This window comes from Panthera leo, chromosome D3 (genome assembly GCF_018350215.1).
Source record: "Panthera leo isolate Ple1 chromosome D3, P.leo_Ple1_pat1.1, whole genome shotgun sequence".
Lineage (NCBI taxonomy): Eukaryota > Metazoa > Chordata > Mammalia > Carnivora > Felidae > Panthera > Panthera leo.
In genome coordinates, this window is record NC_056690.1 from 67,231,995 (window position 1) to 67,246,690 (window position 14,696).

At 42.7% G+C, this 14,696-nt stretch overlaps 1 protein-coding gene across 2 annotated transcripts in view; it reads left to right on the top strand.

Annotated features, from left to right (window-relative positions):
- KATNAL2 (katanin catalytic subunit A1 like 2) overlaps positions 1-14,021 on the top strand; it is a 67,568-nt gene extending 53,547 nt beyond the window's left edge. For both annotated transcript variants that reach the window (XM_042911235.1, XM_042911236.1), the window contains 3 exons: positions 11,767-11,929; positions 12,761-12,863; positions 13,377-14,021. In XM_042911235.1, coding sequence (XP_042767169.1) covers positions 11,767-11,929; positions 12,761-12,863; positions 13,377-13,516 — 406 coding nt within the window. In that variant the 3' untranslated portion in view covers positions 13,517-14,021. The remainder of the gene's footprint in view (positions 1-11,766; positions 11,930-12,760; positions 12,864-13,376) is intronic.
- The last annotated feature ends 675 nt before the right edge of the window (positions 14,022-14,696 follow it).

Below are 14,696 nucleotides of genomic sequence, written 5' to 3' on the forward strand. Positions count from 1 at the left end.
AAAAGCGGCAAATAATGAATCCATACCAGTATTGCTCATTCAAATGTGAGATTACAAGAGTTTTAGTGAAATTATTTGATTTTATAGCCATAGCTTTTCTCTAATTGGGAAAATCATAGTTCTTAACATTAATACAATTAATATTCACCTAATCCTAATATGTAGATAGATCTATTTTGTATTTGTGTGTGTAACAGAGTTTCTCTGTAATAATACCAATACTCTCAGGACAGCAACATTTTGATGAGGAAAATGGTACACACGTGGCCCAGGATGGAAGTGCTAATTTGGGATGTCTCAACGTCAGCACTATTGACATTTGAGGCCAGTTACTGACATAACTGTTGGCTAAGGGCGCCGCCCTGTGCATTGTATGAGGCCCCCAGCACCCCTGGGGTTTCCTTACTAGATGCCGGTAGCATGACTCCCCATTGTAACAGCCCAAATTTGTCTTCAGACATTGCCAAATGTTCCCTGGGGGGCAAAACTATCCCCGGTTGAGACTCACTCAACAGAAGTAAGTGACAGGCATTATATAGAGACCAACTGTCACATGCCCCACAGGTGAACTCATAAGGTTTTTTGTTTGTTCTTTCTAACACCATAAAATTAGTGAATTTGGTTTACACACACAAAAGGTGGCATATCGTATAAATTGGTCTGTATCTTGATTTTCTTTTTCTTAACCAAATATTCTGAACATAAAGTTCTTCCTTATTCCCTTTATAGCTGTGTACGTTCCATTCTGTACCTCTGATAATCTACCCCAATCACCTGACGATGGGCATTCGGGTTATTCCTATTCTTGCTATTATGAATAATGTTACAGTGAGTAATGGTGCACATATACCACTTTGTGTATTTGCCAGTATATCTTTGGGATAGGTTCCTGGAAATAGAATTGCTGGGTCAAAGGGTTAATGTGCATGAAATTATAGTAGAGATTGCCAAATTTCCCTCCATAGAGGTTGTACATTTTGTATTCCCACTAGTGTCCTGCTTTCATTACTTACCATTAGAGTGAGAACATTTCCAAAGTCATTAAATAATTCTTGAAAATTGGATTTTGTAATGGCTGTCCAAAATTCCCACATGTGAATATACCACAATTTAGTTAATCATTCCTTTCCTATTGAACATATATGATGCTCCCAACTTTTTCTCTATTATAAATAACACTGAAATGAACTTCCTTGAATCAAAATCTTTGACCAAAATTTGGTTATTTCCTTAGGGCAGATTTCTGGAATTAGGATTACTGTGTAAAAGGATAAGGATGTTTTTTAAGTCCCTTGCTACATGCTGCCCAGGTCCGTTTATGAGGAAATACTGCATTTTTATCAAGGCTTTGGGACAGACCTTTATCTTGGCTTTAGGGTCTTCCATGAGGGAATAAAATCATCTGATTAAAGCACACTGTCCTTCTGGGGGAAATAACTAAATCATACCAAACTATTTAAAACCCGATCTTAAAATCCCAGAAGAAATTCTTCATGGTTGGTTAGTGGTAATGCTCATCTGTAGCATCTTTCAGGGAACTAGGCTACTGTTTACTACTCGCTAACTTATCATTTTCCCTAGAGGAGTACATTCTGTCCCAAAGGGTTCGTCATTTTCTCCCTTCTCCGCAGTGAGATGGCGTGCCCCATCTTTTATTCAGTGCTTCTTCTCCGAGGAGCACCTTCGCTCATCTACACTCTCATAGGACAAGAAGGAAGCAAGAAATAATAGTACATCTGTGTCACTAAGCCAATGAGTGAATAAGCAATGTGAATAAGCATTGAGAAGAATAACAAATGTTGCATTTGTAATATTATCATTAAAATAACAGCCACGTAAGAAATATTTAGTGAGCACGATTGGGGCTAATTTGACCCGCCTCAGTTGTTAGGTATTCACAAACTCAGACCGAAGAGTCCAGAGGGAAACAAAATACTGAACAGGGCCATTAAGGCAAATGCTATCTTTAGATGTCTAGTTAACTTGATGATAGTTTATACAACTAAGGTGTGAAAATTTTATGTGTGAGGTATGATGAAACTCATCTCTTATTTACCATTGAAGAAGGGCTAGAAAATTCATTATCCCTCTTAAAAATCAAACACTGAGTATGACCAAATTTTGGATTAAAAACAAACAAACCCAAATCCTAATATTCAGAGGAAAGCATAAGATCCAAGAGATTATTGCACTGGGGATGTGCAAGAACTTACCTATGTAAACTGATTTCTTCCTGTATGAACTGCCTCCTCTCTGGCGTGATATTTCTTTAAAGTGTGTGCATGTGATTGAAGAGCTCAGCATACAGAACCTCAGTTCCTTCCACAATATCTTCACGCATTTCATAGGCTCCAGGGGAAAGTCTCATGCCTTCACTATCATTACCCTCTGGATCAACATTTCTCTGAGACTGGTCTGCCACAGGTCAGCATTATCCCTCCCCCCAAAAAAAAAAATAGATTCTAGTGATCTAATAATTTCAAGAGATACTGAATTACAGACAGTTCAACTGGTTTCCCCCATGACAGGACTACTCAGTGTTTTTAAGACGTCATTGGGTATTGTGACTCTCCAAAAGTAGCTATGAGAAAGCAGGACTTTCCACACGTATATGATCCAAGAGTCCTTTCCTCAAGGAGCATCTTACAAGGCCAGTGTTCCATTTGAGAATGCTCTGGGAAACAGTGCTTTGCCTGAACTCACTCTGATCTGATGACTACATCCTTCATTGTAACTGCATTCAGTCATGCTTGCAGGCTTTTTATCTTTCATTGTATTTTTGTGTCTACCAGTGGTCAAATTGTTTTGCTTGAAATTGCTTCTGTCCACACATAATATCACTATCCCATGCAACAATAGTAAGTCCATGATCCTCCACATGAGGTTGATGAGTGATTCCAACACAAGCAGGAAAGAAGTGTGTGGTGCAGGATTTGGTAGGTGCAATGGGGAAGGCATGGGACTGACTGAGCAGGAGATTGCTAGCAGTAACCTTGCCCTTGTCCCATTCACACCTTCCTTAGTTTGCTTGGTTCCATCAGACACAAATCTTTTTCAACCTGGCCTATTGGGCGTTACTTTTTCTTCTTAATGGCACAGGCTGACACATGAACTATATATATTTTTGAGTTTATTTTGAGAGAGAGCGAGTACGCACATGTGAGCTGGGGAGTTGCAGAGAGAGAAGGACAGAGAGAATCACAAGCAGGCTCCACGCTGTCAGCGCAGAGCCTGACGCGGGGCTCAATCTCATGAACTGTGAGATCATGACCTGAGCCAAAACCAAGAGTTGGACGTTTAACTGACTGAGTCACCCAGGCGCACCTGAAATATAGTTTTAAAACCAAATTTTATAAATTACTCAGTTGGTTAAGCCTCCGACTTCAGCTCAGGTCATGATCTCACGGCTCGTGAGTTTGAGCCCTGCATCGGGCTCTGTGCTGACAGCTCAGAGCCTGGAGCCTGCTTCGGATTCTGTGTCTCCCTCTCTCTCTGCCCCTCCCCTGCTTGCACTCCGTCTCTGTCTCTTTTGCACTCCGTCTCTCCAAAATGAATGAACATTAAAAAAAAAAATTTTTAAACCAAATTTTACAAATTATAAAATTAATATAACTGTTTTATAGGAAATTTAAGTGCTAGGGAAAAAGTACTCATAATTTTACCACTGTGACACAAGTATTATCATCTTTGTATATACCCATCTGGTGAAAATGGTTTGGTTATTTGTTATCATTTATTGCCTGTGTAGCTTTCTGTGGGAATTTTTTTTTTTTTTCCCCAAAGGAGGAAAGGAGTTTTACTGTTTGGGCTATGCAGAAAAGTAATACAAATTCATAAAATATTTTATATGCCTCAGTATTGCTTCAGTGAATAGTCCCCTGTAACTGTACCTTGGAAAGATATCTTTCCAGAGTCTTGTGTGTGTACAGGATATACGCACATACACAAAATTAAAAATGTGATCATCCTATGGATGCATATTATTTTGTTAGATGGCCTGTTTTTCTTCTTTCTTTCACTTCATAGATTGTGGACCACTTTGAAAATCTACCCAATCCCATACAGAATTCCACCATATGGGTGGGCCATAATTTATTTGATTTTTCTTTTCTCTTGAGGGTTTTAATATGGCATCAGCCTGTTGAGCCATGCTCTTCCTACCATGACTCAGCTCCCAGCTCAGCCCCACAGACACACTTAGGTGGGGGGGCAGTTTTTTCTTTGGTGTTTGGCTGGAGTAGGGCAGGTATTATCAAAAAGGTTTTCTGCCCTGACAGACCTCCTATTCACGGTCCCTTGGAAAAAGAAAATGGCCTTTTGTCTGTGCATGTTAGCAGTGTTGGGGCCCAGGCTTCTCCAGCACCCCATCGGGGGTATACGAGAAGCAAAAAGAAAACCCAGAGAAGCCACTGCCACGTGATCCCTCAAGTCCTGAAGTGCCTAGCCTGTCCTCCCTCTTTCCACCGTTCAGTGTTTCCCAGTGTTTGTCTGCTGTATCATATCCAGAGATTTTTGGTTGTAAGAGGATGGGCTATTCCATCTTGGCCAGAAGTGAAAGTCTCTTCTCGTTGATTCCCTTTTATCTTTTCATACATCTCAAACACATCTATTTTATGCTCCAGATCAGTAGGGTCTAATTCTGTTGGATGGTGACCTTACATCGAACGAAGCGGACTCAATCTGTGGGTCTTTCATGTGCCCTTCCAGAGAAAATTTGTATTTGACTGTGTCAAGCTTTCGACCACTTGAAGCTAATTCCTCAGCTTTGGGTTTCTTTGATCACGCCAGCGAGGGTAGGTCTGTAGTTCTTAATTATATAGGCAGACTTCTTCCTACCCTCATGTGCAGATTTCCTGTTCCTTCCTTAGTAGTGGGCATGTTTTTCTAACCCACCCTTTCATAGAGGATGTGCCCTCGTTGTTTTATGTGATGGGCCTTGATTCCACCTCCCATCTTGAATGGGGCCAAGGCCTTCTGTGTTATCCCATGTGTAAACTTTCAAATCTAAACCTTTTTGTAACTAAGAGGCAAATACCTCAAGTAAGCCACAGCTTCAACTTCAACTGCTCAGTGTTGATTTTCAGCTTCCTCTTCATTTTTGGTCCTCAAGAATTTGGCCTTGCTTCCTTATGGGCTCATTCACTGTGTATTCAGAAAGTGTTTCCTATAATTCATCATTTTTAAAAAAATTTTTTTAATGTTTATTTATTTTTGACAGAGAGAGAGAGAGAGAGACAGACAGACAGACAGGGTACAAGCAGGGGAGGAACAGAGAGAGAGAGGAAGACACAGAATCCGAAGCAGACTCCAGGCTCTGAGCTTTCAGCGCGGAGCCCGATGTGGGGCTTGAACTCAGGAACCGTGAGATCATGACCTGAGCTGAAGTCAGACGCCCAACTGACTGAGCCACCCATGCGACTCTAATTCATCATTTTTAATGGGGCTTTATAACAAGAGATTTCTGGATATCTAGAGTTTTTCATTTTGTTGGAAACAGAATCTTCCCATTCCGCCCCCCCTCAATTATTGATAATATATTTGTTGGCAAGAGTAATGGGAATATATCTTCTTCATTGGTATTGTGGTAATTAGGAATACTTTTCATTCTTTATTATAAAGAAATGATGCTCTTAACCCAAATGTCAGTAGCGCATAAACTGAAACAATTGCTCTAGACTCTACCACTGGATCTTCTTGTGTCGGGCTTGTGAGCTCAGTCTTGAGAATGAGCAGCGGAGTCTCTGGAGATAAGAGGCCCCACATGGAGACTACATCTTTCAGTTCATCTTCAAAAGCATTGCCCAGCCAAGTGAGTTGGATGAATCATCCCCCAAAATCACTGTTTCCCTTATTTTCACTGGAGATGAAAATAGAAAATTTTATTCCCATTGCTCCAGTTGATGTTGATTTTCTCTATTAATTAGAACAAATGACTATGCAATGCTAATTTTCAACAAAGCATATAGACCTTCATAAATAAATGCTGGGCTTTAAGGAAGCAGATCATTTTAGATGAAGCCAGTAGCCCTGCACCAAGAGTTCATGCATTCATCCAAATAGTATTTATTGAGCATGTATTTTGTGTATTCTGCATGATGGATGGATGGGGAATTGAAGAAATATGGTCCATGATCGTTGGACTCTGGAAGTTGGCTATCTGATGGGACAATGAATGAGATATAAACACAAATAATGAGACGGGGATATAGCCAGTACTATGTGAATGGTACAAACAATAAGTAAAATAGAATTTTATAGGGAAGAGGCAATTTCTGATAACAGAAAATTAACATTTATTCATTTTTGAGAGAGAGAGACAGAGTGTGAGTGGGGGAGGGGCAGAGAGAGAGGGAGACACAGAATCCGAAGCAGGCTCCAGGCTCGGAGCTGTCAGCACAGAGGCCGATGCGGGGCTCGAACTCGCAAACCATGAGATCATGACCTGAACTGAAGTCGGACGCTTAACCAACTGAGCCACCCAGGCACCCCTGATAACAGAAATTTAAAAGAAAAGCAAAAGCCTTTATGGAATAGAGCACACTTGAACTGGGCTTGTAAAAATGACTTGGCTCTTGGTAGGCAAAGTGGAAGAAAAGAGCTTGAGTAGCAGCTCAGGTAGGATGGCAAAAGGCGGATTCAGAGAACAGCAAACAGCCCAGTTTGGCCCCAGTGGGAAATGCAGATACAAGTCAGCTTATGTGGGGTTCTGGGAGGGAGGCAAAGTAACCTTTAATGCTTTATGCACTGGCTCCCCATTCTCCACTACAGAATACTGCATCCTTACCCTGCCCTTCCAGCCGCCATGATCACTCCACGTCGGTCATGGACGTTCTGCAAAGACTGCTTACAGAACTGAAGGTTCCTTTCCTCCTACCATGCTGAGATAGTTTGAACTTCATATGTTTTAACTATTGAACGAGGGAAAAAGAACTAGGCTGTTTCCAAATTCTGTAAAATTTGGAATGATCTCTGTCCCAGGAACCACACGGTTTACCAGGGGAGGAAAAAAGCAAAGAGCCGGGGAAAGGCCTTGAAGGTTTGGCACAGAAGCTGGGGTGCTCAGGTGCAAGGCCTTGGAGCCCAGGTAACTGTCTAGGAGGCCGGTGAGCAGAAGTCCAGCAGCCAGGGTCTGAGGCCTGTGAGGCTTTGCTGTGTCTCGCGTCACTCTTGCAGTTTGCTTTGGCCTTCTGAGGTGATGAAAGTACCAGATAATCCAAGTAAAGGAGACATGAGAACAGAATAGTCAAAAGTCAAAATGTAAGAGCTGAAGGGAGTGTTTTCTGCTTGCCACACGTTAAATTTCTTCATATAAATATATTGGCAGAAAGAATAATTCCTGGGTACATTCCATTTGTCCTTTGTTTCCTCCCTTGTATGATTATATTATTATTGATGTCATTAAAAGTGCATTCATCAGACCTGGCTGTCAGAGAGTTGCACTTATTTTGTGCCCACAAGTAGTTTTGAGGTAAATCTCTTGCTTTAGGGCATTAGCTGATCAATACAGACATCCATAGTGAGGTATTGTTTTCCCGCCTCCTGCGTGACTCCATTTTCCTAAGGCATTCTGGGGCTCTGGTCTTCCTTTCAATCAGAAGTCACTCTAGATGGGATGGGGAGACCCAGGAGGAGGTACCTGTACAAAAGAACCTTCCTTCTGCAGTCCCTGCCTTTGCAGAAGGGGCAGCTGGTCCAAGTAAAGGCCTTGAGAGAAATACGGCAACTGCTTATCACCCCCAGCCCTGTGATTTCCTTCAGTGTAGTCTCTGTTCCTTGTTGGGTTTTAGTCTGATCTCAAGTCCCAGCTTTATCTTTGAAGTTTACAGGACCAACATCCCTGAAGTCCATGGCCAGAAGCTCCCTTGTATTGCCTTTAGTTACTTATAAGTAGGGAGTCTGTCTTACTAACTTCTGTGTATCGGAGACCTAGCAGCGACAATACACTTACTTGTCAAATGGTCAGTGTTGCTGAACTGAATTCCTAAAATGTGAATGTCGTGGTTTCTCCCCTATTAAATTATCCCTCCCTCCCCTCCTTTCCTTTCCCATGCACTTCACCTGCTCCTCCGATTCGGCCACCACACTCTGCTGTCTGAATCCACTGTGGATTCGTTCAAACATGCCAGCTCTCCTATCAATTTCATCTTCTTGGAGACATGTCTGCCAGAACCTTCTTGCCAACACCACACTGCCCTGATGATCCTCTGTACCCAGTAGATCAGGAGACCCTGGGACCTCACCTCATCATCCTGGAGACTTCCTTCTGTTTCTTGAATCCCACGTAGCCCTTTGGTTTGGTTTACCCTCTCCCTTTGGTCTTCCAGCACTTTCCTGATAAAGGGTGCAATGGAAGGTAAACAGGCTTTTAAACACTTTTAGTGTTGAAAACATCTTTATTCTATCCTCTAACTTAATTGTTTGATCAAGATATAAACTCCTACATTGGAAAGTATTTTTCCTCAGAAGTTTGAAGGCATTGCTCTATTTTTTTTAGAAACACTTTTTAATTTTTTTCCAAATTTTTATTTAAATTCTAGTTAGTTACTCTATTTTCCTTTAGTATCTCACATTGCTGATGAGAAGTCTTATTACTGATCCTGTATATGGAACCTGTTTTTTTCTCCCTGGAAACTTTTATGCTCCTCTCTCTGTTCCCAAGGTTCTGAAATCTCACCTTGACATGAGCTGGCAGTCGACTTGCTGTTACTATACTGGCATCAGACAAGTCCCTTAGGTACAGGCTCTGGAGTCTCACCGTTTGGGTCCAAATCCACTGCTACCATTCACTGGCTTTCTGACCTCAAGCAAGCTACTCAATCTCTGTGCCTCAGTCTCCTCATCTTAAAATGGATATAAAAATAGTACCTACCGGGCACCTGGGTGGCTCAGTCGGTTAAGTGTCCGATTTCAGCTCAAGGTCATGATCTTGCGGTTTGTGGGTTGGAGCCCCGAGTCAGAGCCCTCTGACGGCTCAGAGCCTGGAGCCTGCTTTGCATTCTGTGTCTTCTCCTCTCTCTGCCCCTCCCCTGCTCACACTTTGTCTCTCTCTCTCTCAAAAATAAACGTTAAAAAATTAAAAAAAAAAAATAGTACCTACCTCATAGGGTTGTGTGAGAGTCTAAAGAGTTAGTATCTGTACAATGCTGAACCCAGTGCCCACCGCTTAGTAAGTACGACTGAAGCAACAGCCTATATTAATATCTCAAATGCAAAAAAACAATTTCCTAGAGTTTTCAAAGTTTCCTTGACCCTGTGCCTTAAATAGAAATGTTGGCCTTGAGAGGGGGAATGGCTGGGGGGTGGGGGGGGGGCGTGGAGAGGGGCTAAGTTTCTGACGTAAAATGAATTTCAACAGAGTGAGGCTGATAAAGAACAAAGCAAATACAAAAAAGAAATAGGTAATTGTTACTGCTGGTAAAGCACTCCCGGACTATAGATTCTCAGCTCAGGACTGGAGGAATAACAGGTAGAGGCAAGACAGAATCTTTAAAGAAATCTGGTCACCCCCCAAGTTAGGATTCACATATGCTCCCTGAAAGGGTATTTTCATTTTTCAATTTAAAAGGGCAGAGATTCACGATGAAGGTAAGAAGAATGCGAAGATGCACTGGAAATTCTGTGTTTTTATGAATGAGAAATATCTGGTGATGATGCTTTCACTGTTACTCTCTATTAATGGATAAACCAGAACAACGTGCAGGCATTTCCTAATTTTTATACCTAGGAAATCAAATAGATGTTTCCCTCAATTCTAGGAACCTGAAATGTTAACATATAAAGAGTTCACAAATTCACACTCAAAATGATGTGTTAATAGGAATGGTAATTCAAGGTAACCAAAGAGCCCCAATTAATGAGGGAAAGCTCAATTTTACATAATAGTGCCAAATAATACATTTGGAATGAAAAAAATTTTTAATCACTGTTTTGCACCACTCTCGTGAAATAACCAATTCAAAGATCATTAGCAGATGCTAAGGCCACTAGTTGAAAGGGGATAGGGAAAACGGTATTCACCTGGTGCCAAAGTATTGTACGTAGAATTCTTACTACTTGTGAAGAGATGTTTACAATGGAGCTGTCTATGGTCACGAGGTGATCCCAGTAATTAAACACCACACCACGACAAACATGTGGATCCCAAAGTAATGAATATGAACACATAACAACTGTGAAATACACTAGCCCAAAATCATTACCCTGATTCTAATTAAGCTTTTAGACCTAAATTCCATCTTAGAAGACAAAGAACAGACAACCAGTTACACGCTATGATGAGGAAAATATCAGCAGAGTCCAGAATGTGGGATATTCTACAACTAGCCTCACCGTGGTCAAGGCAAGGTCCAAAGCAAGGGCAAAAAGACTGGATTAGATTAGAGGAGATTTAAGGGAGATAACCAAATGTAATGCATAATTCTTGACTGGATTTTGGTTGGAAAAGCTCTAGAAGATATTTTGGGGATCACTGGAGAGATCTGAATATGGAATGAGCACTAGACATATTGTGTGATGTGTTAATTCTGTTGGGTGTCATAATGATATTATAGCTATGTAAAAAAAAAAATGTCCTTATTGGGGAAAATGCATGCTAAAGCATTTAGAGGTGGGGATCATGATGTAATCTACTTTGAAATAACTTGGCTGGATAGATATGAAGCAGATATGGCAAAATGTTAAATGTTGTTGAATCAAGATGGAAGGTATATGGATACCCATGTTTTATTCCACTTTTCTATTTGTTTGGAAATTTTATATTAAGAAGTTTAGGGTGGGGCACCTGTGTGACTGTTGGCTGGGCATCTGACTTTTGATTTTGGCTCAGGCCGTGATCTCATGGTTCATGAGATCAAGCCCCACGTTGGGCCCTGTGCTAATAGTGCAGAGACTGCTTGGGATTCTCTCTTTCTCCAAATAAATAAATAAACTTAAAAAAAAAGTCAAAACAAAAAGAAATTTAGGGAAATGGCCTGCAAATACAAAATTGCATAAACCTGGCCTGACAGTGTTTTGGGAGGAGCAGGCGTGAAGGACTCAAAGGGCCACATTTTCGTTGAGCACCCTGGAAGGACGCTCTTTGAGTTCAGCGGAGCAATGAAGTGAGACAGTCGTTCGCTCCAGAATGTAGGAGAGTTTGGGAAGAATTAATGTACTTCCCAGAGTGCCCAAGTTATTGTCAGGAATAACTCACTGGCAGGATCAGACTGAATAATTCATGGTACAACTACAATGGGAATATTCAAGTTCAGTTGTTAGCTGGATTTTTTCCCCCACCTAAAATTATCTCCTTTACATGAGGTATTTCAGGGATGTATTTTCTTTTTTTTTAACCAATTCTTTCACCCAAACAACATGAATAATTGTCCAATCCATTCAGGTATAGATGTAGAGTAACAGTTAAAATGCGGAATTGCTTCCTACAATGCTACATTGCTCTTACAATATAGTTGTCACTTAAGAAGTGAGTTGAGGGGCGCCTGGGTGGCTCAGTCGGTTAAGCGTCCAAGTGTTGATTTCAGCTCAGGTCATGATCCCAGAGTCATGGGACTGAGGCCCTCGTAGGGTTTCATGCTGAGTGTGGGGCCTGTTTGGGATTCTCTCTCTCTCTCTCTCTCTCTCTCTCTCTCTCCCTCTGCCCCTCTCCCCTAGTCACGTGCACTCTCTAAAATTTAAATAAATAAATAAATAAATAAATAAATAAATAAATAAATAAATAGAGTGAGTTGACTGCTCCAACTGGTCCCTCTGTTTCCCACGTGATCTCAGGGAGCTCGACTGTGCCATGTTACGCCGCCTGGAGAAGAGGATTCTGGTTGATCTCCCCTGCCGGGAGGCCAGGCAGGCCATGATCCACCACTGGCTGCCCCCTGTGAGCAGGAGCAGAGCCCTGGAGCTGCGCACAGAGCTGGAGTACGGCGTGCTGAGCCAGGTAAGCTGCCCTGGAGGGAGCATCTGCAGGCCAAGCAGCCGCCACACGAATCTTCTGGGCAGGGTCTTCTCGTGAGCTGTTTGGGGCATATTCCTTGAGTCACTTAGAAAAGACCCACGCTGCCCCAGAAATGCAATGGACCTCTTGTTCATGAGAGTAAGCTCTCTGTCCCTTGGAAACATTCAAGCAAAGAGAAACAGTGTGATGTTGTGGGAACAGCATAGGGTTTCAACTCCGAGAATCAATGGTCAACTCCTGATCCTGCCCCTGATTAGCTATGTGGCCTCAGGGAAACCACTTGCTCTCTAAGCCGGTTTCTTCTTCTGAAAAATGGGTAACCGATATGCCGCAAAGGATTACTGCGCTGATGAAACAGAAAACTTTTACAAATGGAAATGGGGGTACATGTCTGCTACCCCCACTGTCACTGGTATCACTGCCTCCTGAGTGGACACTTGAACACGATGTTCTCAGATTCCTCAAAGGCAGGTATGATCTTTTTTACCAGAACAAAAGCATCTACCAAGTTTGATCATGCTTGGATTTGAGCACAAGGGCCCATGAGATTATCATGGGCAGGCTAGTCCGGCATCTTCGAGCACGCAGTGGATGGTGTTAGGAAGTTGTTAACTGCCCCGTTTCCCAGGTTACCCAGACATATAAGCAGCTTCTCTCCCTCCAGGCTTTATAGATCTGGGCATCTCTGTGTATGTTCGTGGGGGACAGAAAACAGATTCCAAACAGGGGCTCCGATACCGGGTCTTGCCTATTGAATGTAATCGCCACCAGTGTTCTGCCTGCTGACCCATGGCTGGTTTGCGGCTATTTCAGGAGACTGAGGGCTACTCGGGCTCAGACATTAAGCTTGTCTGCAGAGAAGCAGCCATGCGGCCTGTGAGGAAGATCTTCAGTGCACTTGAAAATCACCAGTCAGGTACGGTTGGGATCACAGCAAAGGTGATCTGGGAGAAAAAATTGTTTAAAAAAATCCAGCTTTCACCAGCAGATGGAGCCTTGCTCCTGTTCTCGGTGGCTCTTGGCACCTGCAAACATTCTTTGGTCAAATTGCCCTTCATGTACTCAACTCGTTTCTCCTCTGGTGTTCTTTTGGATCAACTTTGCCCCAGATAATAAACTCCTTAGGGCTGGGGCTTTTATTTCTCTGGCAAACTATGATGCTGGGCTGGATCCATCTGCAGCACTATATAACTATTAAACACTACTTTGATAGTGATACATTTAAGTCATATTTTTTCTCTGGGCTGCAGGAGCCGAGTTGCACATTAAAGAATTTCTTCCCCAGCTCTCTTTGGGTTTGCCTTTTGCTGCAGTAACCATTAGGCGTGCTGCATTATGCATTGTCTTGAAAAAAGGTCTATTAGCATCTCAAGAGCACTGATCACCTTAAGGCCATACGCTGTACTGTTACTGCTGTGTTTTTATCTAGAGAGCAGCAATTTACCTGGAATCCAGCTGGATACGGTGACCACTGCCGACTTCTTAGATGTGCTAGCTCACACCAAGCCTTCAGCAAAGAATCTGACTCAGAGATACTCAGCCTGGCAAAGTGAGTTCGAGTCCGTATGAAATCACATTTATCCCGACCCGGCCACAAAGACAACCAAAGAGGCTTCCTGATTTATTAGTGTAAGCGGGAGAAGAACATAATGATTGGAATAGAAAAACTTATCCTTGAAGACCGAATTACTTTGAACAACCGTACTATTTTGGAACTAGGATATATTTTTGTCAATTTTTCATGACTGATGCCAGCAGTATGTTGGAGTTTCAATTACAGGTGTATTTGCGATTAGTCACGCAGTGGAGACTTTTCTCACAGATGGACTCTGGACAATTTCTTAGTGTTCCTTGTTTGCGAATTGGTATTTTCATTTTGAAGACAAAGATGTAGCTTGGGAAGTTGTGTTGGAACGTACAGAGCGGCTCCGAGCTGGGGAGCCAATTAGAAGCTAAGCTTGACGGACCATCTGACCAGCAGATGGGCTCAAGGGTGGTTAAGAATGGGTGCAAGAAAGGAAATGTACAGTCTGTTTCCTCTGACAACATCCTGAATCTCCTCTGTTCTCCCTAACTCTGACCCCAATGAGTATTTTTTTTTCATGCTTATTTATTTTGAGAGAGAGAGAGAGAGAGAGAGAGAGAGAGAGAGAGAGAGAATGCGCACACAAACACGGTGTGTAGGGGAGGTGCAAAGAGGGAGAGAGAGAACGAGAGAGGGAAAGAGAGAGAGAGAGGGAGAGAGAGAATCCCAAGCAGGCTCTGCGCTCAGGCCAGAGCCCAACATGGGGCTCGAGCTTATAAACCATGAGATCACGACCCGAGCATAAATCAAGTCGGACACTCAGCCGACTGAACCATCCAGATGCCCCAACCCCAACCGGTTTTTTCAGCAGCAAACCCCCTACCAGACGAGTTCCCACCCAGAGAAGCTGCTGATCCACTTTAGGACGGGAGCCTCTTGAGCCTAAGGCTAATAGCAGCGGTGACTGCACACAGACATCACCAGCTACCCAGTCTGAGTGTTCTGAGTTCTGGCGCCTAATAACTAACATCTTTGGACTCATCACATTTCACGTCCCACGTACTCTGCCCTTCTCTTTCCATTGCCACAGATCATCTTCAGTGGACCCAAAGCTTAGGATGGGGAACCCAAGATTCTAGAGGAGTCGTCCTGAGTCTCCCCTGCTCTTGGACTTCTCCACATCTCCTTACGGGGTTGTAAAGAGTTGGAAGCATCTCCCTCAGA